Source organism: Leptonychotes weddellii, chromosome 14, assembly GCF_054177405.1.
Source record: "Leptonychotes weddellii isolate Sample4059 chromosome 14, ASM5417740v2, whole genome shotgun sequence".
Classification (NCBI taxonomy): Eukaryota; Metazoa; Chordata; class Mammalia; order Carnivora; family Phocidae; genus Leptonychotes; species Leptonychotes weddellii.
Window position 1 is genome coordinate 60398528 of NC_138382.1, and position 23980 is coordinate 60422507.

Sequence of the window (23980 nt, forward strand, 5' to 3'; positions counted from 1 at the left end):
CAAAAACACAACCTCAGAGGAGAGGACCCTTCTGAAGAACAGAAAACACCTCTCCTTGAGCAGATTTATGGGGGGAATAAAAGAGGTAAAAAGAAAAAGATTAAATTACAGGATATTTCTGATTTGTATTCTCAAAATACTTTGTTAGGGTACTAGCACTGAAAAGAGAACGAGCCATCATGAACACACACACACACACAAAACAAAGCAAAAAACCAGTAAAAACTACATGGAGATTGTAATAGTTTCCTCTTGCTACTATAACAAATCACCACGTAGCTTAAATACAAATTTATTATCTTATAATTGTGGAGGTCAGAAGTCCAAAGTGGGTCTCTCACTGGGCTAAAATCACCATGTTAGCAGAGCTGTGTTCCTTTCCAAAGGTCCTACAGTGAATTTTTCTTGTCTTTTCCAATTTCTAGAGACTGTCCACATTCCTTGGTTCATGGCCCCTTTCCCTCCTCAAAGCCAGCCAACAGCCAATCAAGTCTTCCTCACATTGCATTATTCTAACACCGACTCTTCCTACCCCCTCCCCCCGCTTTCCACATTTAGGGACCCTTGTGATTACACTTGAGACTACCCAGATAACCTAGGATAATCTCCCCATGTCAAAATCCTTAAGTGAATCACATCTTGCCCAGTAAAGTAGCATGTTCACAGGTTCCAGAGGTTAAATAATGGACATCTTTGAAAAACCACTACTGTGCCCACCAAAGAGATGAAAAACAACTTTTGAATTAAAAACAGCAATTCAAACAATGAAATAAAGTGTAAAAATTCCAGAAAACTTGAAATGGCAAGTCGAAGACATATTGAAGAAATTCACCCAGCACTCAGAGAAGGTCAGAGATGACAAGAATAAAAGGAAAGGAGGCACATAAAGGGAAACATCTAGTTATACTGGATTCCTAGTTATACTAGGAATCCAAGAAAGATTAGGACAAAGCTGAAGTAAGATAGCTTGAAACATAAGTTACTGCTTAAGAAGAAAGACCTCAGATTACTGGTTTGCGTTTATATAAATTACAAAACAGAGTTAATTAAAAGCAACTAGAATTTAGATATAGCTTGGTTAGATTTTGCAATCTCAAGGGTAAAGATAAAAATTCTTTAGGTATAAAAAAACAACAAAAATAAACAAAAAGCAAACAAATCAAGTATCTAGAGAAAGACAAAATGGGGTATTGCCAAGCTACTGCGACAGAAAAATTCCAAAGGACAGAACACTAGCAATCAAAATCTCCATTAAATGGAGAAAACGAGGTCCATAAATTCCACAAACAAATATACTGATGTTCCCATATGAGGATAATATACAACGGTTTCAGAAATGTGGCAGGTCACAAAGAACATCATCTACATTTCCTTCCTAAAAAACATAACCGAGCAAAAACAGTGGCAGCAAGCATCAAAAGCCCCAAAACATAGGAATCTAAGTCACTGCTCTTTGTGTGGTTCTAAAACTTAGAGCAAATATCAAAAATAATTCTCGACAGTGTGCTTATAAAAATAACTTAACCTAGAATTAAAATCACTTTATCAGTAAGAGCTTGAAATGAGGGAGAAGTATGTAAATGTTCATTTTCTCTTCTTTCTCAAGAAAGAATCAAGAAGGGCTATTTCCAGTTGTAACAGTAATTTTCAAAAATGTTTAAAAACCACCTCACTGAATAATTATCATATTTATCGTAGGAAATCTAGGGAAAACAAAAATATGACCAGACAAAACTCAATACTTTTTAAAAGTTTATAATGCTAAAATCCAAATCACTATAGTTAGAAATTTCTCTGTAATCAGAGAAGTTGCAGAATTCTGCACCGCCCAAGGAACAAAGATGTAAATAAAACAGGATTATTCCAAAAATACTATCCTCCATGCTAAAAAGAGAAGTCCACATTCAGGCCCTTTTCACATCCACCAATTACATCTCGGGATGATGGGCCGGAGGGAGGCGGCCTCTTGGCTGCTCTGCAGAGCAGATGTTCCCAATCTGAGAAGTTTACCTCACCCTATCATGTGATCTCGAAAGAAGTCATAACAATTCTGCCAAGCCTGAACTCTAAAGAGGCGCATACGGTGTTCATCTTCACTATGCACTTCATGTACTTGTTTGTGCACCCACACACATCTATGGAATGCAGGTAGGGGCGGGGCATTGCACAACACTACGCCTTCCAGGGGTACCAAATACCCCTGGTGCCTGCTGCAGGTCCTCTCATAGTCCACCCAGTGTGGTTTTTTAATCTCCTGAGACAATAATTTAGTCATTGGCCAGGTGGAAAAGAGAACATGTGGAACAAGCTCACAGACTGGTAATTAAACCTTTGTGATTTAGTAACTATTTAGATAAAAAGTAAGTGTGTATGCAACTGACATTCTGAAAGGGAGAGTTTACTCTACGCTGGATAAAGGACCAGTCATAAGACATAAATCAAGCTTAGTTTCCCACTTCTGCTAAAGTACAACAATGGAGTGAAAGCTTCTTCCTGATTCCGATGCTGGGTACAGCTAACTAGTCTTCAGTAAGTCCCGTAAATGCCTGGAATGGTGATTTTCTTATTTGTAAAGCAAGGTATGAATGCTTTCTAAGCCCCTGCAATTCAAGTTTCTCAATCTAAAATAATCAGGCCTTCTACACATTTCCTCCCCCTTCAAAAAAAAAAAAAATTAGAAAAGAGCACAGAATTAAATGCCATAAGTCTCTATTAAGAAAAAGTTTTCGCCCCATTTAGAGCCTCAAATTAGAAACAAAAAAAAGTGAAAGAATCTGCCACTAGAACTAGAAAATGGGCCACAAAACAATGCTGACAGAAACGAAAAATGTTTGAAAGCTTTTTTTTAGGGGGGTTGGCAGAAGGGGAGAGAGAGAATCTTAAGCAGGTTCCACGCTCAGAGCAGAGCCCTACGTGGGCCTTGATCTCACGACCCTGAGATCATGACTTGAGCTGAAATCAAGAGTCAGATGCTTAACTTACTGAACCACCCAGGCGCCCCTGAAAGCTAGAATTCTTACCATAGGTGGAGAACAGGCAACTACAAGATTTTTGAAAGTTTACCTGAAAAGGTACATAAAATGCTACTTCTTATAAAATAACAATGTATGAATAAGATGTGTACATATGCAAAGAGAAACTATGGAAAGCAAATTGCACACTAATGAAAATACTTTGTATCTGTTAGAGCCCCTTGCAAGGGGCAGAGATAAAGTGGGCAACATTATACTTATCAAATTTCCAAAGAGAAAATGTTGAGTTGGTCCTAAGAGGAAGGAATGAAAAAAACAATCACTAAAAGTATTAAGAGGTTATGGGGAAAATATAATACTCTTCTCAATGCATTACTGAGTTAAAGGGAACAACAAGCCAAGGCGATAGGCCACCCCGGCAGCACACTGTAAGGTTATGGAGACAGGGCATTAAATATTACTGGGAAGATGATGAGCCCTGAGCCTTGACAGAGGCAGTGAGCTAGAACTGAGAACAATCACTAAGCTAGAAGGCTTGAAGATCTCCTTATCAGTAAAAGAGTAGTGGGGGTGGGGGGGTGGGGAGATGCAGGGAATCTACCCTGTTGCACTGGGGAAAACAAGGAAGTCTGTCTGTCTCCGCTTGGGCTCCAGGCTAGGAAGTAGATAAAAGTCTCCCTTCAGAGTCATGACCCCAAGCCTATACATCACATATAGTTGAGATCTTAAGTTCAACTTACCTGTCCGGTCTGCGAACCCACAGGAGAATGACCATGAACCATGGTCCTGAGCGCGTGATATCCCCACCCCCCCCCCTTCCTCCTGCTCCACACTGCCTGGCACGAGCATGCAGCAAACCTCTCCGGGGGGCCAGACCTCAGTGCGGGCACACCAAAGACAAACTCAGCACCCGAAAGAACAGGACACACGAGGAATATCACATGTGAGAACCAGCAGAACAGTCCAAAGCAGGATTAGCCCCAAGCATATCAGATTAAAGACTATCACAATATCAGATTTGACATGCATACTTGATCTAAAGGTGATCTTCCTTGATGCACGCTTTCCCTCCAATGCCTCTGCTCCCCATCCTATGTGTTACTGCCGCTCAGCACTGTACTTCCATTGGTTTTCAAACCTACATAAAATTACTTGATATTACCGTTTTGTTTTTTTTTTTTTAAGATTTATTTACTTGAGAGCGAGCACGCGCACATGCATGCGCGGTGGTGGGGGGCGGGGGAGGGTACAGAGGGAGAAGGAGAGATAGTCCCAAGTAGACTCCATGCTGAGCATGGAGCCCAATGTGGGGCTCAATCTCATGACCCCAAGATCATGACCTGAGCCGAGACCAAGAGTAAGACACTTAACCAACTGAGCCACCCAGGTGCCCCTACTGTTTTGGTTTCATATTTTCAAAGTTTATTTCGTTATCTTTGTATGAAGCCAGCATAACTATGTTACAAGAACAAACAAGGAAATTAAAAGCAAAAGAAATTGGGCACCTGGGTGGCTCAGTTGGTTAAGCGACTGCCTTCGGCTCAGGTCATGATCCTGGAGTCCCGGGATCGAGTCCCACGTCGGGCTCCCTGCTCAGCAGGGAGTCTGCTTCTCTCTCTGACCCTCCCCCCCTCACGCTCTATCTCATTCTCTCTCTCAAATAAATAAATAAAATCTTTAGAAAAAATAAAAAAATAAAAAAATAAATAAAAGCAAAAGAAATTATTAGCCAATATTTTTTAGGAATATAAGAGCTCCTAAATATATTATATATTCATAATATATATTATACATTTATATATTTATGTATTATATTAGAACATACATGTAATTATATATCATATAAATATACAAATATAATTTTATGACAAATATAATTTTATAAATCAAGACTAAATAGGGTTTAATCCAGAATGCAAAGATGACCTAACATTTAAATATCTAATAATATAATTCACCACACAAACAAATTCAAGGAAAGAAGAAAAGCTAATGATCATTTCAATAGACATGAGAAGAATGTGTTTGGCAAATTGTAGTGCCCTTTCATAATTTTGCAACCTAGAATTAGAAGGGAGCTTCTTTAACGTGATAAAAGATCCATGGCAATTTTGCAACCTAGAATTAGAAGGGAGCTTCTTTAACATGATAAAAGATCCATGGCAATTGTCATTGTTGATGGAAGCATTCCCTTTAAAAACAGAAATGAAACAAATTACCAATTGCTTTTTAACATGTACTGGTGGTCATAGCCAAACAGTAAAAAAAAAAAAAAAAATTGGAAAAGAAAAAACCTATTGTTTTTCACAAATGAGATAATCAGTTACATAGAAAATGCAAAGATGACTCAATAGAGTTTAGCAAATTTGCTAGATTAAATATCAAGTCACATGAATCAGCTGTTTTCCTATAGAAACACCACAAAAAATATTTTTAGGTCATTATTTTAAGAAGAACTCATTTACAAGAACAAAATCTCTAATGTATCTAAGAATAAATCTTAATATTCAAAGCTTACAAGAAAACCTAAGCAGAGAAAATATTTTATGGGTAGAGAAAGATATTAAGATGTCAATATTCCCACTATGAAGCTGTTAATTCAGTGCAATAAAATGAAAAAACCCAAAGGATTCATCACGGTGCTTGACAGGTTCCCTGAACACTGATATGGAGGTATAAAAGAATCAGAATATCTGGGGATAATGGAAGACAAAGAACTAGATGCCCTACAGAATGCCACATTTTATTTTAAAGTCGTAGTAGTTAAGACATTGTGATATTGTCACAGAAATACATGAATGGCCCAGTGGAATAGAGAGCCAGAAACTTGACAAGAGACAGGCTTTACCCATCAATGGAGAAAATGGCATAACTGTTCATCTATATAAAAAAAAATAAACTGATTATCTATGCCACATACACAGAAATCAATTTCGGGTAATATAAAGACACGTGTGAAAAATAAATCTCTAAAACTTTTAGAAGAAAATAAGGCACATATTTATAACCCACAAATAGATTTTTCCAAACAAGGCCAACACATTGACAAAATAGGACTAATTAGAAATCTGAGAGTTCTGTGCTGCAAAGAACTTTAGAATGACAAAAGAAAAGCTGAAAACTAAAAGAAATTCTGGCAATGCACACAAAAAAGGCTTACAGTGAAATGTAAAAACTTCCTACAAATCAAAAATGAAAAGCCAAACAATCCAATAGAACAGGCAGAGATAAGGATAGGTAATTCACAGAAGAGGAAACCTTAATGGCCAATAATCACATGAAAAGATAATTACTCCTCAAGGAATCAGAGAGAGTTAAATACAAACTGCAGCCAGATACAACTTATGTCCACCAGGTTGGCAAAAATTAAGACGTCTGAAACATCAATAGTTGGTGAGGACAGTCATTTGGTGTCAGTGGGAGTAAAATTTAGTACAACTGCTTTGAAAAAGTTTGGCAAAAACCACTAAGGTTGGACACGTTCATACACGTGACTAAGAGATTCTAACCCTAGAAAAAACTCACACATGTGCCTAAGGAGGCATGCACAAGACTTGTCGTTGTTACTCTTCTAGAACATTGAAATACCAGAAGCAACATAAATATTCGCCAAGTGGAGAATGGGCAAATTGCAATCTAAACAGAAAGGCATGCTATGCAGTTAGAATGAACAAAGGAGAACTTCACGTATGCTGATGACTAAAGCAGTGGGTGCGGTATAATGCAGTACACCATTCTTTTTTTTTTTTTTTTTAAAGATTTTATTTATTTATTTGACAGAGAGAGACAGCGAGAGAGGGAACACAAGCAGGGGGAGTGGGAAAGGGAGAAGCAGGCTTCCCCACTGAGCAGGGAGCCTGATGCGGGGCTCGATCCCAGGACCCTGGGATCATGACCTGAGCCAAAGGCAGACGCTTAACGACTAAGCCACCCAGGTGCCCCAGTTGGGAAGTTTTTGTTTTGTTTTGTTTTTTAATTTTTTTTTTTTTAAGATTTTATTTATTTGACAGAGAGAGAGACAGCGAGAGAGGGAACACAAGCAGGGGGAGTGGGAGAGGGAGAAGCAGGCTTCCCGCCGAGCAGGGAGCCCGATGCGGGGCTCGATCCCAGGACCCTGGGATCACGACCTGAGCCGAAGGCAGTCGCTTAACCGACTGAGCCACCCAGGCGCCCCGCAGTACACCATTCTTAGGAACGTTAAAAACTTGCAGAAATACTAAATATTGTTTGTATTTTCCCACGTATGTATATATATCCACCAACACATGCAGGGAGATGACCAATCTCAATGTATGACCTGAGCCAAGAGGGAGGTTAATTAAACTGACAAAGACTACAAGGGGCTTCAACTTTATCTGTAATGATTTGCTTCATTTATTCAAGACCCAAAAGATTTTGAAGTGATTACACCAAAATGTTCAGATTTTACAAAGCTGGGTAACAGATCTACGACTGTATTGTAACAGTTTCTCCGCTCTTCTGTACGCTTGACATATTAAAAACAAAAACAACATAAAAACCACACAATTGGGCGCCTGGGTGGCTCAGTTGGTCAAGCGACTGCCTTCAGCTCAGGTCATGATCCCAGGGTCCTGGGATCGAGTCCCGCATCGGGCTCCCTGCTCTGCGGGGAGCCTGCTTCTCCCTCTCCCACTCCCCCTGCTTGTGTTCCCTCTCTCGCTGTGTCTCTCTCTGTCAAATAAATAAATAAAATCTTTAAAAACAAACAAACAAACAAAAAAAACCACACAATTAACTAAGTCTGAGTCACAGCAAATGGGTTGTGTTGTTCCCTCAATAAAAGAGGGAGCGGAGGGAAGGAGAGGAAGGGGTAGCAGCAAGTACTGTTGTTAGACTACACCAGGCCCAAGGTGTGATTAAAGAATGACACCCGGATACAGGACGATACTTCACTTGCAATTTCCTATTTCCTGGGAGACAGCAAGGGGAATGAGAGGCGTCATCATAGATTTGCAGCAGCTGGGAGCTTAGGCCTTAGAATCAGCGAAACCTGAGTTCAAACGCCGATTATAGAAGACTCCCCTCTCAGGACTCAGTTTCCTCATCTGTAAAAATGGAGAGGAAAACATCACCCACTTTTAAGGATGGAGTACTTATTACTCAGTCTCTGTGAGATCTGTTCTCTGGAAACTTTTGAATTCAGGAACCTAGAGAGCTTGATATTCATAAACCAACGACCACCTCCAAACACAACTTTCTTGAAACTCACAGATGAAAACAATACGTAATTCATCCATGAAGAAAATGAAAAAATTATTTTCCATTAGCCCCTCTTTTTCATAGTCTAACAGAATGTTTCCTTATTATCTTGTTCCAATTCATTTTTTCTTACAGCAATATGGGGGTGGATTGGTGTCTATTTCTTCTGATGCTTTATCTCTCCCTATACAAATATCCCACTGCCTTATTCATTATAACTTTATTATAAATTCTGGTATCTGGAAGAACTTTTCCCACCTAGTTCTTCTTTAAGATTATATCAGTTACTTTTGACCTTTTTTTGTTTTTATGTAAGTGTTAGAACTTGTGAGATTCCAAAAAAAAATTTAGGATTTTTATTGTGATCACATTCAATCTAGAAAATACATTTGCAGGGAAAAGACATCAAATCAATGAGTCTTACAATCCACTGACATAGTTATCTATGTAAATCTTCTCGAATGTCTTTTAGTGTTTGATAAGTAATCTCAAAAAATCTCCAATCTATTATCCTTAGGTGCTTGATACTTCTCATGTACTTACGCATTGCTTTTCTCAAAAATTTTCTCATCTAACAATTGTTTCTTTTATTATTGATATAACTGATAAATAATATTAGTTTCAGGTGCTCAATGTTTAAAAATTGGATTATTTACCTATTTAAGTCTTTGTTGTACTCTGCCACTTACACTTATGTACTCTTTTATTCCTACAGAGCTTGTCTTTCTTTTTCTGTGACTACAGAAAGCAATAAAATGTGCATCCAAAAGCAGCCGCATTTAATACTTTATTGGTTTTTTAATGATTTTAAGGAAAATAGGCAAAAAAGTTCTCCTAAGAATAAATGTATATTCCTGATACATCATCTGAAGAAGCTAAACATCATGGTATAACTACAAACATAATCCTCACAGATTCCCTATCATGCCACCTTGTTTCTTCTACCTTTGCTTGCTCCACTATCAACGAATTGAATTCCCATCTGCAAGTTCAGTGTCGTCCTAGTTTTCCAAACTAATCCTGAATGAGACAATGAGCTAATGAGTAGCTAAGTCTCCACCATGACGTGTCTCACAGAGGTAGTAGGATTTTTGCCTGACCATGACTGCTGAGTTCCGAGTTCCCACTGGTCATCCACACAATCCAGCATGTCAGAGATAAGCCCAGAACACAAGCCACAGGAATGGGGTTCTTCTGGGTCCTCCCCTCCACTGTTTTTGCCAGATTTCTTTGGTAACCTAATCAACTACAATTAAGGTCATGCTAAACAAGAGTTCTGGAGTGTGCAAAGTCCTTAGAGTTGGGGCTCAAAGCTGAATCCAGATGAATGGATCTTCTTTCCAGGTCTCAACTAAGCCTCCAAAACCTCCCCATGCAGGCTGGTGGGGTTCATCTAAATGCAAATATTTTTACATCGGCAGCTACCTAGTTCAACCATATCCTAACCCTCCTCCTCTGAGACTGGAGGTTTTTGCTCCCAAAGCGAGTCTGAATCGTTGAAAATTACTTTACTGCCAACCTAGCCTTTCAAGAACTCAATCTCCATGACCCTTTCACGAACATTTTGTCTGATGCCAAGGAGCAGGTAACAATCCACTATCACTTCTCTCTCAGCCTGCACCTGCCTAGGATTACCATTTATGAAGTGGGATAAGTTTAACTGAAGGGCAGTTCTTAAGGGATGCCGTGCAATTATGAAATAGCTGTATCATCACACAGAGATGAAGGCTGATTCTTTAAATGACAGTCTTCTTATAGCAAGGTACGGTTCTCAAAAGACAGAAATCTGGACTCTGTGATTATGTTCTCCTCCACTGGGAAACACAACAGTGCCCAGCCCCACCTTAGTGTTTATTCCTGGAAAAGCTGCAATAAAAGTTCAAAGAAAAATAGCTGGAGAAGCTAGGCATGCAAAAGGAAAACAGGGAAAGAACATCAGAATGGGAAGGAAGAGTGAGGGAAAATCACATTCCTTTTGAAGGATAAAGAGGTAGCTCCATTAATTATTAAAGACCAAACGAATTAGAAAGAAAATACTGGAAAGAAAAAGAAGCAAACATAAAAGGTCTTTGTACCCAGTTATCTTTGTACAGTTTTGTTATATGAGTAGAAAATTCAAAATGTGCCCCCATATAGATGAATGGATAAAGAAGATGTGATACACACACACACACACACACACACTGGAATATTACTCAGCCGTGAAAAGGAATGAAATCTTGCCATGTGCAACAACGTGGATGGACTTAGAGGGTATTATGCTAAGCAAAATAAGTCAGAGAAAGACAAATACCATATGATTTCATTCATATGTGAATTTAAGAAACAAATGAGCAAAAGAAAAAAAAAGACACACACACAAACCACGAGAAACAGACTCTTAACTATAGAATACATGCTGATGGTCACCAGAGGGGAGGCAGGTGGGGGGATGGGGGAAACAGGTGATGGGGATTAAGGAGGGCACCGGTCATGATGAGCACTGAGTAATGTACACAACTGTTGAATCACTATACTGTACACCTGAAACTAATATAACACTATGTTACCTATAATGGAATTAAAATTCAAACTTACTAAAATGAGTATAATTGTTAAACATTTCCCAATCACCACTGCCTGGACTTATTCTAAAAAAAAAAAAAAAATCACATGGCCTCGGGGTGCCTGGCTGGTTCAGTCAGTACAGAATGCAACTCTTGGGTTGTGAGTTTGAGCCCACGCTGGATGTGGAGATTACCTAAAGAAAATAAATAAATAAAAATCTTTAAAAAAAAAAATCACACGACCTCTTGTCATGTGAGCTAATTAACTCCCTATCCCTCTTCCCCCACCTTTATTTTACTTAAGTTACTTTGGGGGAAAAAATGTGCCCTCATATTCTGAAATAAAATATCCTCTCAAGCTTTATCTGAGCTTATAAACATAAGAGAGAGCAGAAATGATTTTAAATTGCAATATGAGAACAAATTTTACTTCTAAGAGAAACATGGTTCAAGATAGAGTAAGTCAGAAACCTCAGTGTTTATCTATGCATGCATTTACTCCTGGTCATGTGCTGGCGTTTTCCGTAGACTGTTTATCTAACTTGGCTTTCCTCTGATGGATCTTCTGGCATACTACATAAGCACATCATATACACAGACCATACACAGAATAGCCACCTTCTCCTTGTAAAGAATTCTCAGAGTAACTATGGAGGGGAAAGGAAGGAAATTATATATGTCACATATCTAACTAGGGGGCTGAGAGTGTACTTAACAGATATTTTGCCATTTAAACAGATAAAGGACTTCACAGCTATTTTGCCATTTAAACTTGGGAGCACAGTGTATATTACTTGAATTTTAGAGATTAAAATAAAACTGAAAGAGATACCTATTTTGAAACTTGCCCTAGCTGTTGGGATTCGAACCAAAATTCACCTATATCTCAGCTCAGGCATTCTCTTTTCTCAATTCCATGTTAGATGAAGCCAGATCACACTGTGTATTCACCATGTGGCACTGGAAATATATTTCATATTCCAACTATTCACACTTTAGTCTAAAAGCACTCTCCAGCCATGTGTGATCCTTTACTTTAGAGACTGACAATTTAACAATTACAATCATTCTTTTACTTTGGAGCCTTCCGTGTATGTCTCATTTTTTCTTATTCTTCAGTGGTGAAATATTCTGGTTCATATGTCAATCTACCTCCCACTCAGAGAATAAAGGGAGGAAGTGGAACTGCCTTTTAAACCTTAAAAAGTGATCTAATAGTCTTAGAGAAAACTGATCTGAGCGATATGTTTAAAAGACAACATAACTGCAAAACCACTTTTTGGAAAAGCAATTGGGGATACCTGAATATGGATGAGTATAAAATGACATTAAGGAGTTGTTTTTAACTTTGTTAAATGTGATAATAGTATTGTGATTATAGAAGTGAATTATTTTTAGAGATGTGTATTGATGGACAATGGTCGAGGTGAAAGGACACGATGCCAAGCATTTGCTTTACAATGGTTCCTCCCCCAAAATGGGAGCAAGTGAAACAAGTAGGGCAAAATACTAATAACTGTTGAATCTAGGTGATGTCTCTACTGGGATTCGTTAGGTTATTTTTTTTTATTTTTGTGAATATTTGAAAACTGCCATCATAAAAAGTTCTAAAAAACAAACAAAAACAGAAGTCTTTCAATCTCAAAAAATGCAACCCACTTAATATGGAATTCAATTGCTTTACTCCAAAAGTATCCAGTCTCTAACATCAGAAATGAAACCTCTAGAACATACATTTTGGAAACATGATGGATTTTGTTAGAGGAACCTATTGGTAATATTCAAAAACGCCTGTCTTCCAAGAGACAAGTAGAGACCTTGTGTTACATCAGAACACTGGATATGAACCACAGGAGCAATCTGTTAAGACACTGAGTACCCACCTCCCTACCCAAACTCATGTCTTTAACGAAAGCTATAGGAAGTCACTTGGAGGGACAAAAGTATCTTTGTTTCCCAGGCTTAAAACCAAGATAGCCACTTCACAAATGACAGACAGAATGAAATACCTTGTAAAAAAAGGCTAGAACAGAGTCCTCCCTTATTGGAATCCCAGGTGTGGGATCGGAATGCCTTTGACATTCTCAACACCAGACCTGGGTTTGAGAAAGGCCAAACCATTTGTGCATGTCGTGAACCACTTGATCCTTCCATTCAAAAGGAAAATACAACTTTTAATCCATACTCTACCCATAGCTGGATGAAGCACAATTAAAGTAATGCTAACCAGAATTCTAGAAACAGAAACCGGCCATTAAGAGTGGCAAGATTCTTTATTTCCTATCCCACCTCCACCCCATCCCAAGCCCCTATCTGCAGGATATGAACACATTAATTTAACCTAACGGCGAACGTGTTCCCATCTGCAAACATTTCCCTAAAGGTTTCCTTGGGCAAGGAACTCTTTATCGGTGCCTGGACTAACACAGCAGTAACTTAGCTACATCGGTCTTCCTGCTGCTGCTAGTCCAGTTTCGCCTCAGTATTTATCTAGCTTCGTAAGAACAAGGTGCTTTCTCAACATGAGAAAACAAAAATCCGCCTTACAGTCTCGTCAGGAGCAAAGCAGGGAATACAAACTTGTCCCACTTCAAAGCACAAGGCCTATCTTTCACTAACTAAACAGTAACCCCAGCCGGAGTAACAATGCAAGCTTTCTTCCCTATTATTGTTTGAAACAATCACAGGCTATTTGTTCATATTAATTAGCTTATATCTAGTATTAGGCAGCCTTGATTAGGAAAATGCTCTTTGTTACCAAATGAATAGAGGAAAACAAAACCAAAAGCTTTTTTTTTTAATTGTTGTTTTTGCCTTAGAAAAGGATTGTCAGGCCTTTCACACTCGAATGTAGGTTTATCTTTACACAGGTCCCTGAATTCACTCTAGAAGAACGCAAGTGGATGTGCCAGACAATACCAGGCTAAGCTGATTGAGTGAACTGCTTATTTCACCTTTGCCTGAGGAGACAGTATATTTAAATCACTTTTACCTTCTCTGAACCTGAAGAAACCTTAATAATGGGAGAGTAGACATCCATACAGACTCGGGGGCAAGGGCAAGTCAGCCTGGGACTAAAATCTGACTACACAAATTACATGTGAAGAACAGATATACAGATCATCACGAGGCACATCATTGACCAGAGGACCTGGGAATGAAGTGACCCAGGGATCTGCAGGTTTCCAGAAGAGTAAGCTCCTGGGACCTAATCCCCTTGTTTACAGCTGACTCCTTCCAGGTGGGCTTGGGTTCCTCCAACAATCAGAGGCTACTTGTTCCCAGCGTTATGTTAAGAATAATGGGACTTGCTACCCTCGTTGAGATTAATTAATGAACTTGTTCAACAAGACTGTCGAAAGTCAGGGTTTGAAGCCAGCCCCAAGACTCCAAAGCTTCACAGGTTTCAAGATTAATGTTCAAGGGGTGCCTGGGTGGCTCAGTCGTTAAGCTTCTGCCTTCGGCTCAGGTCATGATCCCAGGGTCCTGGGATCGAGCCCCGCATCGGGCTCCCTGCTCAGCGGGAAGCCTGCCTCTCCCTCTTACACTCCCCCTGCTTGTGTTCCTGCTCTTGCTCTGTCAAATAAATAAAACCTTAAAAAAAAAAAAAAGATTAAAGTTCAATTCCTCAATGTAGCTTGCAAAGCGCTGCAAGAATCTTCTCCAACCTTGTAACCTACCCCATCTACCTCCTCTACAAGCAGAAGTATGCTGATAAATATCTAACAATGGGCTCTTAAGAGCCAGGGACTGTGTTTGCCAATTTCCATGGTTAAATACTCCACCCTGGCTGATTGCAAGCTACAAGCATGAAGTCAATTGGCTCACACAGTTTCTGAAAACTTAACAGTCAGATCTTGGCTGGCTCTAGCACATCTCTGCTTGTGACCTCACACCTCAGCAGACAGCAACTATCCTGCACGAACCTCCAAATGCTGTGCTCTCGCTCTCCCCTTGGGACATTCGACATTCACAAATGTTTCTCCTCCCTTGTCAAAGGAAGGATACATTAGCTCCCAGCCTGGCAGTCTTCCTTCCAGAAGCCTTTCCCTGACTGCTTTGACTTTACTTCTAAAGTCCCCATACTTCTATCCTAGCAGGTGTGACACCGCTAATTTTTTGTTTCCCTGTCTGTATGTTTCCCACTACATTTCTAAACCCTGTTTCTCTTACTTATTCTTGGATTCCCCAGGCCTGCCACAGTGAGCTTGCTGAACACTATTAACTAAGATGTACTGAACACTATGTGCCAGATTTTGTTCTAAGTTTTATACATATTACCTCATTTCACCCTTAAAACAATCCTATGAAATTGGTTCTGTAATTTTTATGTTCATTTTGCAGATGAGGAAACCGAGGCCCTCACAGGGTGGATACCTTTCTCCCACCCCCACAGGCTCAGGTAGTAAACGCTGGAGCCAGGATTTAAACCCCAGGCGGCGTGTCTGGAGAGCTCTTGCACATCCAGCCCAGGTTTGACTTTTTTTTCCCCCACTGGCAATTCTCAATGAGAAAATTTTACTTAAATTTAAATTCTCCCTAATGAGAGAAATTAAATATTAAGGGATAGGATGTCATCAGGTAGGGTTAAACTTTAGAGGGACTTTTTCTATCTCCCCAGATCCAATTTTTGCACTCTTGGGGAAAACATTCCCATTGACAATGTATCTTCTAGACCTTTTACTATGTGCTTACATTAATGTACCATATGGTCATCCCTAAAAACATACAATCTTGTTTTACAGTTTGAATGATATCTTCCTGAATTAGTCTGCATTTTACTTTCTTTCTCCTCCAACAGGTATCTTAGGGAGATATAGCTGTGTTGAGATATGTATTTATCAATTTTTTTAACTGCTACATGGTACTTAAAGCATATCAGCATGCCTGAATTTATTGTCGTTCCACTATCATATATTCAGAAAGTTTTGTACTTCTCGGCCTTCAACTAATGCTTCAGTGAATATCTCTATGCATGTCCCCTTGGTGTTTTTCTAATGTAGTTACTGAGATGGGAAGAGGGTATATGCAAAAGGGATAGAATTTTAATAGATGCTATCAAATTACCCTCCAGAGTGACTGTACCAATTTACCTTCCCACAGAGGATTTACAAGAGCCCGTATTTTCCCCAAGTGTTTATATTAAATACAACATCTTCCTATCTTGGGCAGTGTAAACATTTTAATTAAGTGAGTCACTGAGAAATATTTCTCTTGCTCGCCAGCTGATAATAGCTTGTGTACGAGGAAAGAGGCGCGTGGATAAGATGCTCCTCCTGGAGATGCTGAAAAATGCACCAGTGAGACCCAGGTGCTGAAACCCTTGCCCAGAAAACCTGTGCTCACCACCTCACTTCACCAAAGGCTCAGAATGGCTGCTGCCTGGGGACCACCGTGGAGGACTCCGACGTGGTGACCTCGGGTAACGGGCACTAAATCTCGTCACCCACTCATGAAGTCTCTGCAGCACCAAAAACCCCACTGAGGGGAATGGAAACCAAACAGCCCAAGTCAATGAAATGCTGAAAAAGCAAGATCCAGTTGCCAGACAGAGAATACACAGGATGGCGGTCACACTAAACTTTCTGGAAAATACGAAATGTTTTAAAATCTTAAATAACAGGAGGACTTTATCCAGATGATCCAATTCCAAGGTCTTTTTTTTTTTAGAAGAGACAAGAAGCATTTATATATACATGAAGTAAAAACGCTCCCTTCTTCCTCCCCCTTCTCCGTTCCCTCCTCCATATACCCCTACCTTGAAATACATACAGAATCTAGTAGCCTGAAAAATGATACAGGACAAAAAAAAAAGTGTGGAAAAACATTCTGTATCATCAAGATTTAAACTTCAAACAATATGGCTCTTTTTTCAAGGGTATACTTTTTTTCTTTAACCTTGGCTTAAAAATGATGATCACTGGGGTGCCTGGGTGGCTCAGTCGTTAAGCGTCTGCCTTCGGCTCAGGTCATGATCCCAGGGTCCTGGGATCGAGCCCCGCATCGGGTTACCTGCTCCGCGGGAAGCCTGCTTCTCCCTCTCCCACTCCCCCTGCTTGTGTTCCCTCTCTTGCTGTGTCTCTCCGTCAAATAAATAAAATCTTTAAAAAAAAAAAAAAAAATAATGATCATGAATGAGATGGGGAAGGTCACACTCTAAAAGGGAGAGAAGATGAAGGAAGAGCAGATGGGAAACCAGTTGTTGAGCACCTACTATGTGCTCTGTGTATATCCCATCATTTAATCCATAGAACCATCCCGTGAAGTATGGTGACATGAGAAGACATGGAAGCTGAACGAGGTCAGCACGATGAAGGCCATGCAACCATCAGGATCTGACTTCAGGCCTAATGCTTACAAAGGCTGTTTCCCCACTAGACCACACTTCCTGCTAAAATGGAAAGAATCCAGTTACTACTCTAGTAGATCCAATTGTAAAATAATCTGCAGGCAGTGTTCTTGCCACGTAACTGCTCTTCGCTGGACAGAAAAAGTAACTCGTGACTACTGTTCACAAGTTCCTGGAGGTGCATCTTCTTTTCAAAGCTCCTAGAACAGGTCAAGGCAAAATAGTAATAAGAGGAAGCAGACAATGAGACTGCATTCAGAAAACGTCCAAGATAAGATCTGTTTTGAGATAGTTCATTAAAACCCTAAAAAAGCCAAGAGAGGGAAAGCAGCAGGCTTGACCGTCAACTGTCTTGACTGGGAGTTTGATGCCTATAGGAACAGCCAGACATTCAAAGCACTGAAAACCAAGACCGCGATGCAGAGAGGCTGGTCCACTATCATCACTTGCTCATTGTTCCAGCTGCTTCTTGAACTCAACAGCACCTCCCCCACGAAAGCACTGTTATCCAAACGCCCACCAAATGATCATTAGAAGGTTGCACACCATCCCTAGAGTCAGACGCACCTTCTGAAATTTACATATCCGACGAAACTAAGATTAGCACAAACTTAAGCGAGGTTGAATCACTTACCTGTGGTTGTGAATTTACAGGGGTTGAAGTGAAGGCAGCAACCATGACAGCTCTGTAGTTGTGGGCAGTGACCAGGCCCCAGCACAGCAGTGCCAGCCACAGGAGTCAAGTTACCTTGGTTGTTGATCAGATCGCAGTCATGCTAGGAGGAGCTGGGCACCTGGAAAAGGACAGGAAAATCCATTTAGCCTGAAAGGACTAGGGCGTGGGAGTGAAGTACCACTGGCCAGAGGAAGCAAAAATCCCCATACCATGTACCAACTCCTAGCTTAATGAAAAGAACCCAGAAGGGAGCATCGAACATCTCAGAGCCAGGACTCCCGTACCACTCAGCCAAATCATGTTAGGTTGATGTATTTTCAGAAGTCTGAATCCAGCTGTCCTTGCTAGCTAGATGTTTTGAGGAGGCCATTTCAAGCTGTAAAGCTGGGGACAGGGGGCCCAGAGGAGACACCATTCCATCATTCAACAATAAAGGACCCACGATTAATAACTGCCGGTTTAAATACAAAGGGCAAAGGGAATAAGACCGTCACGTGTCTTAAAGATCACCCAGTTCAAGTGTACCCATCTGCAGATGGAAAACTGAGGTGTGGAGAAGAAAGAAACCATAGTCCCACAATTCGTTAATGACAGAAGCAGGAATGGAACCACAAACAATTTCCAGTCTCGTATGGAATGTAAGACAGTGAGTATGTTCCATGTTTACATTTCCTCAGGAAACTTAGTCACCACTAAGATTAAAGAAAGGCAAGACATCCCAAAGTTACAGGAGTCAGTTACAAGAATGAATCAAGTACTCCAACAGGTGGTGGGGGGCTTCTTCTGTCTTGCCCACAAGTGGGGGAAGAGTGAGGGCATTTCTACAGTCTTTTTGACATCCTCAGAGAGAGGATGCTAGATAGGCACAAAATATAAACAAGTCTTCTGTTACTAATATATTCATTAAGGAAACTCAAAAAGATGCTGAATTCTCTGCAGTAAAGCATGGCCCCAGTTCTGTCCAAAGACCGATATGATTGTTTCCACACTGCAGTAAGATCCATGGGGAATCTTTTCCATTTTAAGAATTTACGAAAAGTCTTCCCAAGAAAAGTTCTCATTTTTAGGTTGTTTTCAGACCACCTAATGATATCCTTTCTTTTATTCAGAAGATATTTATTAAACATCTACAGTGAACCAGGAGCACAATGAATAAAACTGAGCCAGCCCCTTGACCTCAGGGAGCTTTTGTCTGGAAATATACTTTCTCGTTTCACTAGCATGCAAGATGATACTGCAACACTTCTCAACTACTGGAAGATGATACTTTCCATTATAGCAGAAGTAAAGATTTAACTCTTGAGCTGGACATTTAATCCAAGCCTTCTGAACACCGAATTCTCTGGCACTACTCTGTCCCAGCTGGATGATGTCGGGCAAGTCACAAAACCTCACAACTGTGTCCTAAGAAATAATCTAGGTTTGGCAGCAACTTCTATGAACGTGAAGTTCTGATTTTTATCCTGTCTTTGCATATTACCCTTCAATACTAGAGTTTCAATCACTTTAGGTTTTATTTAAAACTATGGCTCCTTCCTAACTTTCTCTTCTCTGTTAGAGTGATTATAGTTATTAACAGGTAAGGAGTAAAGCTGTCAAAGTATTTTGGTATAACATTCAACACTAAATTCCTTAGGTGCCCTAATGTTCTCCTTAATCCTAGCTTTAGAGGGGAAAAAAAAGACCCGTTGTTTATTATACCGCGAATCTAAGTGAACAGCCTGGGAGAAAGGTCTATGTATAGGGGACTGCCTTTTTGCTTGAGTGCCAAGCCTACACTGAGAAAATTATAGGACCCCCATGGTGCACTGTTTTGTACTGAACTTATTCCTGGCATCATTTGTCCCCACCCCTACTTTTTTTATTTTTCCTCTTTCCTTCTCACGTTATTTATAATTCACATCATCTTACTCTATCATATGTGGGGTGGGGACAGATGAATATACAAATAGCATGATAACCAAAAAAACAAAATAAGCAGGCAAGTGAGATTCTATTCTGAAAGACTCACACTTTGTGCTCGGGTCCAATATCTAAGTCATTAAGCAATATGACCTTAAAAGATTTTCAATACTCCGAGCACAGAGACTTGCCTGAAAGATGAATAACCAAACTGGGATTTAATGAAAGCCTAGGAGATGCTGGGCACTGAGAAACTCATTTCGCATACAGGTTAAGGCGCTTATTGTTAACTCATTTCATGGACAAGAACCCTGAGGCTTTAAAAGTTTGTGTAGCATACATAACCAAAGCCACACGGCCCCTTAGACATCCTTGAGACACGTAAGAGCTAGCCCAGACTCTTAGTTTCCCATCCTCAAGAAGCAAGCAAGAAAATAAGGCAGAAACTTAACTGCCTTCTCCTAAAGCAGACCTATCGAGTTGTGAGGCTTTTGCGGAACCTTTTCTTACATGACGGGAGTCCTTTATGAAATGGCATATGGTTAACTTAACTCTAACAATGCAAGGCCTAAGCAATACTACCGCAAAGGGTATAAATCAGCTCTCTTGGGGAAGTGAAGGCCTAAAATTACATTTATAAAACCTATGTACTTCCCAGCTTATTTACCAAAGTGCACAGATCATGGGGGTTGAGACAAGATGACAAGACGACATCCTACATACTGCCATTCAGTCCCTAAGTGGTCTCACTGTGACCATACAAGTCTCCTGCTGTCCCAGAGCCTCGCAACGTCAACCACAGCATCGCACCGAATTTCTGAACAAATTCATCCCTCTTTGAACTATTCCAAGAATCTGGATGCCTGTCCTGTAGTTCTTCCAACCTGCCATCAATCCAGCTCTCGTTTCCTTTGCTTGAGCTGGAAGATTGTGCTCCAGCTACAGAGAGTCACGGAGCGAGGGGCCCTGGTGACCCCAGCTGCCTTTGGGTCATAACTGTGGCCCTTGCCCTCCTTCTCTACTTCTCTTCATTCTCCATTCTAGGCATCTCTTCTGATCTGTACCATTCTTCCCCAAACCACAAACCACTTCTCATGCCCTTCACTTGCAAAAGATCAGCCATCACTTATTTATTTACTGGCCCATTCATCTATTCCTCTTTAGTCATTGGGTATGAATTAACTCATTATCCCTCCCTACGATTCAACACAGATGTACAAAATACAATCCATAAGTAAGAAAGCTACATAGGGGGGCGCCTGGGTGGCTCAGTTGGTTAAGTGACTGCCTTCGGCTCAGGTCATGATCCTGGGTCCCAGGATCGAGTCCCGCATCGGGCTCCCTGCTCAGCAGGGGGTCTGCTTCTCCCTCTGACCCTCCTCCCTCTCATGCTCTCTGTCTCTCATTCTCTCTCTCTCAAATAAATAAATAAAATCTTTAAAAAAAAAAAAAAAAAGAAAGCTACATAGGCTCATTCCTCTGTGCCAGATTACTAGAGAAATCACCAATTGACTCTAAGAATAGGAAATATCCTGAATCAGCCCCAGAAGCCACAGATGGAACCCAGCTATTGCTTGAATTTTCAGAAAAATATACTAGAAAGAATCAACATGGGAGGCTGACAGAAGGACTAAGGTACAACATCCCCTTCATGTGAAACTGCACTGAATGGACAGAAAATAAGCAAATGAGACCCTAATAGACTCATAATGATACTCCTAGTTCAGAGGGATGAGGGGTGGAGGGAGTGAAGCCAGGAAGCACTGGTGTCCATTTCAAATACACTCACCCCTTAGATGGGTTTCCTGGCTTCAACTGAGCAAGTCATCTCCGGTGGTATTTACTTCTGATATACATGTGGCCATGATGACTGCCCCAGAAAACGTGTGGGAAAAAACTCTACCAGCTGGCTTCTGACATGGGCAACCTTGCCAAGTGACAATGACCTTACTAATTACTGAGTGCCACACCAAATACCTAAAAGAAAGTCTTTGGTTCTGAGGCAAACTCCCCTTTGTTTACTTCTGCAGCTGATGCTGGCTCTTTCCCTAGGCCTCATAGGAAGATGAATTTCTAATTGGCAAATTAATGTGTACTATAAATCTAACCATTTTCCTCTATCTGGACTTGAGTCAAACAGTGACTCATTTCAGTCTCTTGAAAGAACACAGGGCAATACCCAATACTGAATATGCATAGACTTCCCTCTCTATGGATAAGCAACAGAGAAAAATCCAAATCCACTAAGCAAATGAAAAATATTATGGCTCAAGAGAAGGGAAGATTCTAGGATCAGAGCAAATATTTCCTTAAGGAATGGGTATACTATATTAAGAAAAAAACTTTAAAAATTATGAGGTAAGAATGAATCTGCATTAACCAAAAAAAAAAAAGAAGAAAAAAAATCTGATTTATGAACTTGAATGAAGGTGGTCAATAAAGCAGGAAACAGAATAAAAAATAAAGCAAAAAACAGTTTTTGTGAAACAGAAGATAAACCAGAGCTTAGTCAGGGAGGTACTTACATGGGTAAAGATTTCAAAGCTGCCATCCCCAAAACATAACAGATGAATGAAAAGTACTAAAGGGGAAAGGAAAGAAGTCATCAATGCTACAACCAGGAAAGAGTAAATTTATCTTTAAAGCTTTAAAAAAGCATTACATATAAATAAAGCCTTTTAGATGAAGTAGGAAAAAATTCCAGACTTTAAATTTATGTATCCTTCTGCAGAAAGCTCTATAGTCTGGCAGAAACCAAGTAGAAAAAAATACTCTGAACCTCAAACCTGGAGGAACAAGAAGATGTGATATAGGAAGGTCCAAAATAGCATCGGAAGCCGGCCTTATAGCATCTAAGAACTAATGCTCTTCTCTGGATTCTAAGCAGATGAAAATATAACAATAGTAACACCAGAAAGGTAACATTGCACCCACTGAAACAAAAACAGGCTACTTAACAAATGCTAATTCAAAATGCAGTAGAAAAATTGGAATATCAAGTTAAGAAACTTGCCCAAAATGTAGAGCAAAAAAATAAAGGAAAATAGAATAGTAAGAAGAAGAAAGGTGGGCGACTAGTCAAGGAGATCCAATAGCTAAAGAAAAGCAATTCCAGAATGAAATAATAAAAGAAATGGGGGGTGGGGGGAGTCACATAACTCAAAACATTTCCTAAAATGGAAAAGTCATAAATTTGTTGACTATTAGGGTCCATTGAGTGCCTACTTGCCCACCTCAACTGATTTTAATATGCCCAAATTAAGCACATCATTATGAAAAATTTTTAAATGGTAGAGATAGAAAAAAATCCTGTCACCAATCAGAAATTGGGGGTGGGTGGTGGGGGTGCTCATAAACAAAGAATTAGGGATCAGAAAGTCTTTGGACTTCTCTACAGCAACCGGGAAGCCAGAAGGCAATGAGACAAAGAGTCAGGTGATTTACAACCTACAATTCTGTTGGAGGATGTTCTTGGGCAAAACAGGGAGGAAAATAAGAAAACGAAAGGCATGTAATACAGGAATAGGAATCCAATATAGGAGAAAAACAAAAGGAATTTCTGGCATCGTTGAGAAAAGAGATCCCTGGATGACAGGTAATAGGACTCAAAAAGTAGCCTTGGCAAAAAAAAAACCTGTCCATCTGGATACATCAAGAGCAGACTTCTAGAACTGACAGAGTTTGGGACTGAATGAGTACACAGAATACGAAGCACACAGAACACAAACATAAAAAGAAGGATTAAAACTTTCTCTTTTAAGGATTTGTAGAAGAGAAGGATTCATAGATTCTAGACAGCTCCACTATTAACAACATTAACAAGGTCATGATGGCATTAACACTGAATAATGAATGGCCTAATCAAAATCATGACCTAAATGTATTAGGACGAAGAGGTACAGGATAGGAATGTGTGTACGGCACATCTTCCCCAGGGGACAGCAAGAAATATTTAAAACTGATATATCAAAAAGTATAAGTAAAGATCTTAGAGATGCAATGAAATTACTGAACAAAGCCACTAAATCAACTGAAAATGCTGGTCATGGTGAGGGAAAATCGTAGGGAGAGAAGAGCTCCTTTTCTTAAGCAAGCCTCATACAGCTACTTGATACTTTAAGTCACAAACATGTAGAACTTTAAAAAAGTGAAAAAAAAAAAAAAAAAAAGAAATAGTATCAGTGCTGACACTAAAAATTTAAAACTACAACAGGCAGAAGTGTCACAACAGAAAACCAAGTTGATGCCATGGAAGAGGAGCTTGAGAAAAACTACACACACTTAGAGTAATAAAATTTACTAGACTGATTAGACA

General features: G+C 39.9%; 1 protein-coding gene across 11 annotated transcripts in view; it reads right to left on the bottom strand.

Moving 5' to 3' along the window:
* The window catches only part of LPAR1 (lysophosphatidic acid receptor 1), a 295096-nt gene that overhangs the window by 60793 nt on the left and 210323 nt on the right, over nt 1-23980 (bottom strand). For 10 of the 11 annotated variants that reach the window (XM_081803368.1, XM_081803367.1, XM_081803370.1 and 7 more), the window contains one exon: nt 17722-17881. In XM_081803368.1, the coding sequence (XP_081659494.1) occupies nt 17722-17766 (45 nt within the window). In that variant the 5' untranslated portion in view covers nt 17767-17881. Of the gene's footprint in view, nt 1-7886; nt 8039-17721; nt 20918-23980 lie in introns of those variants that run through there. The other variant, XM_031028336.2, reaches the window with a different exon arrangement.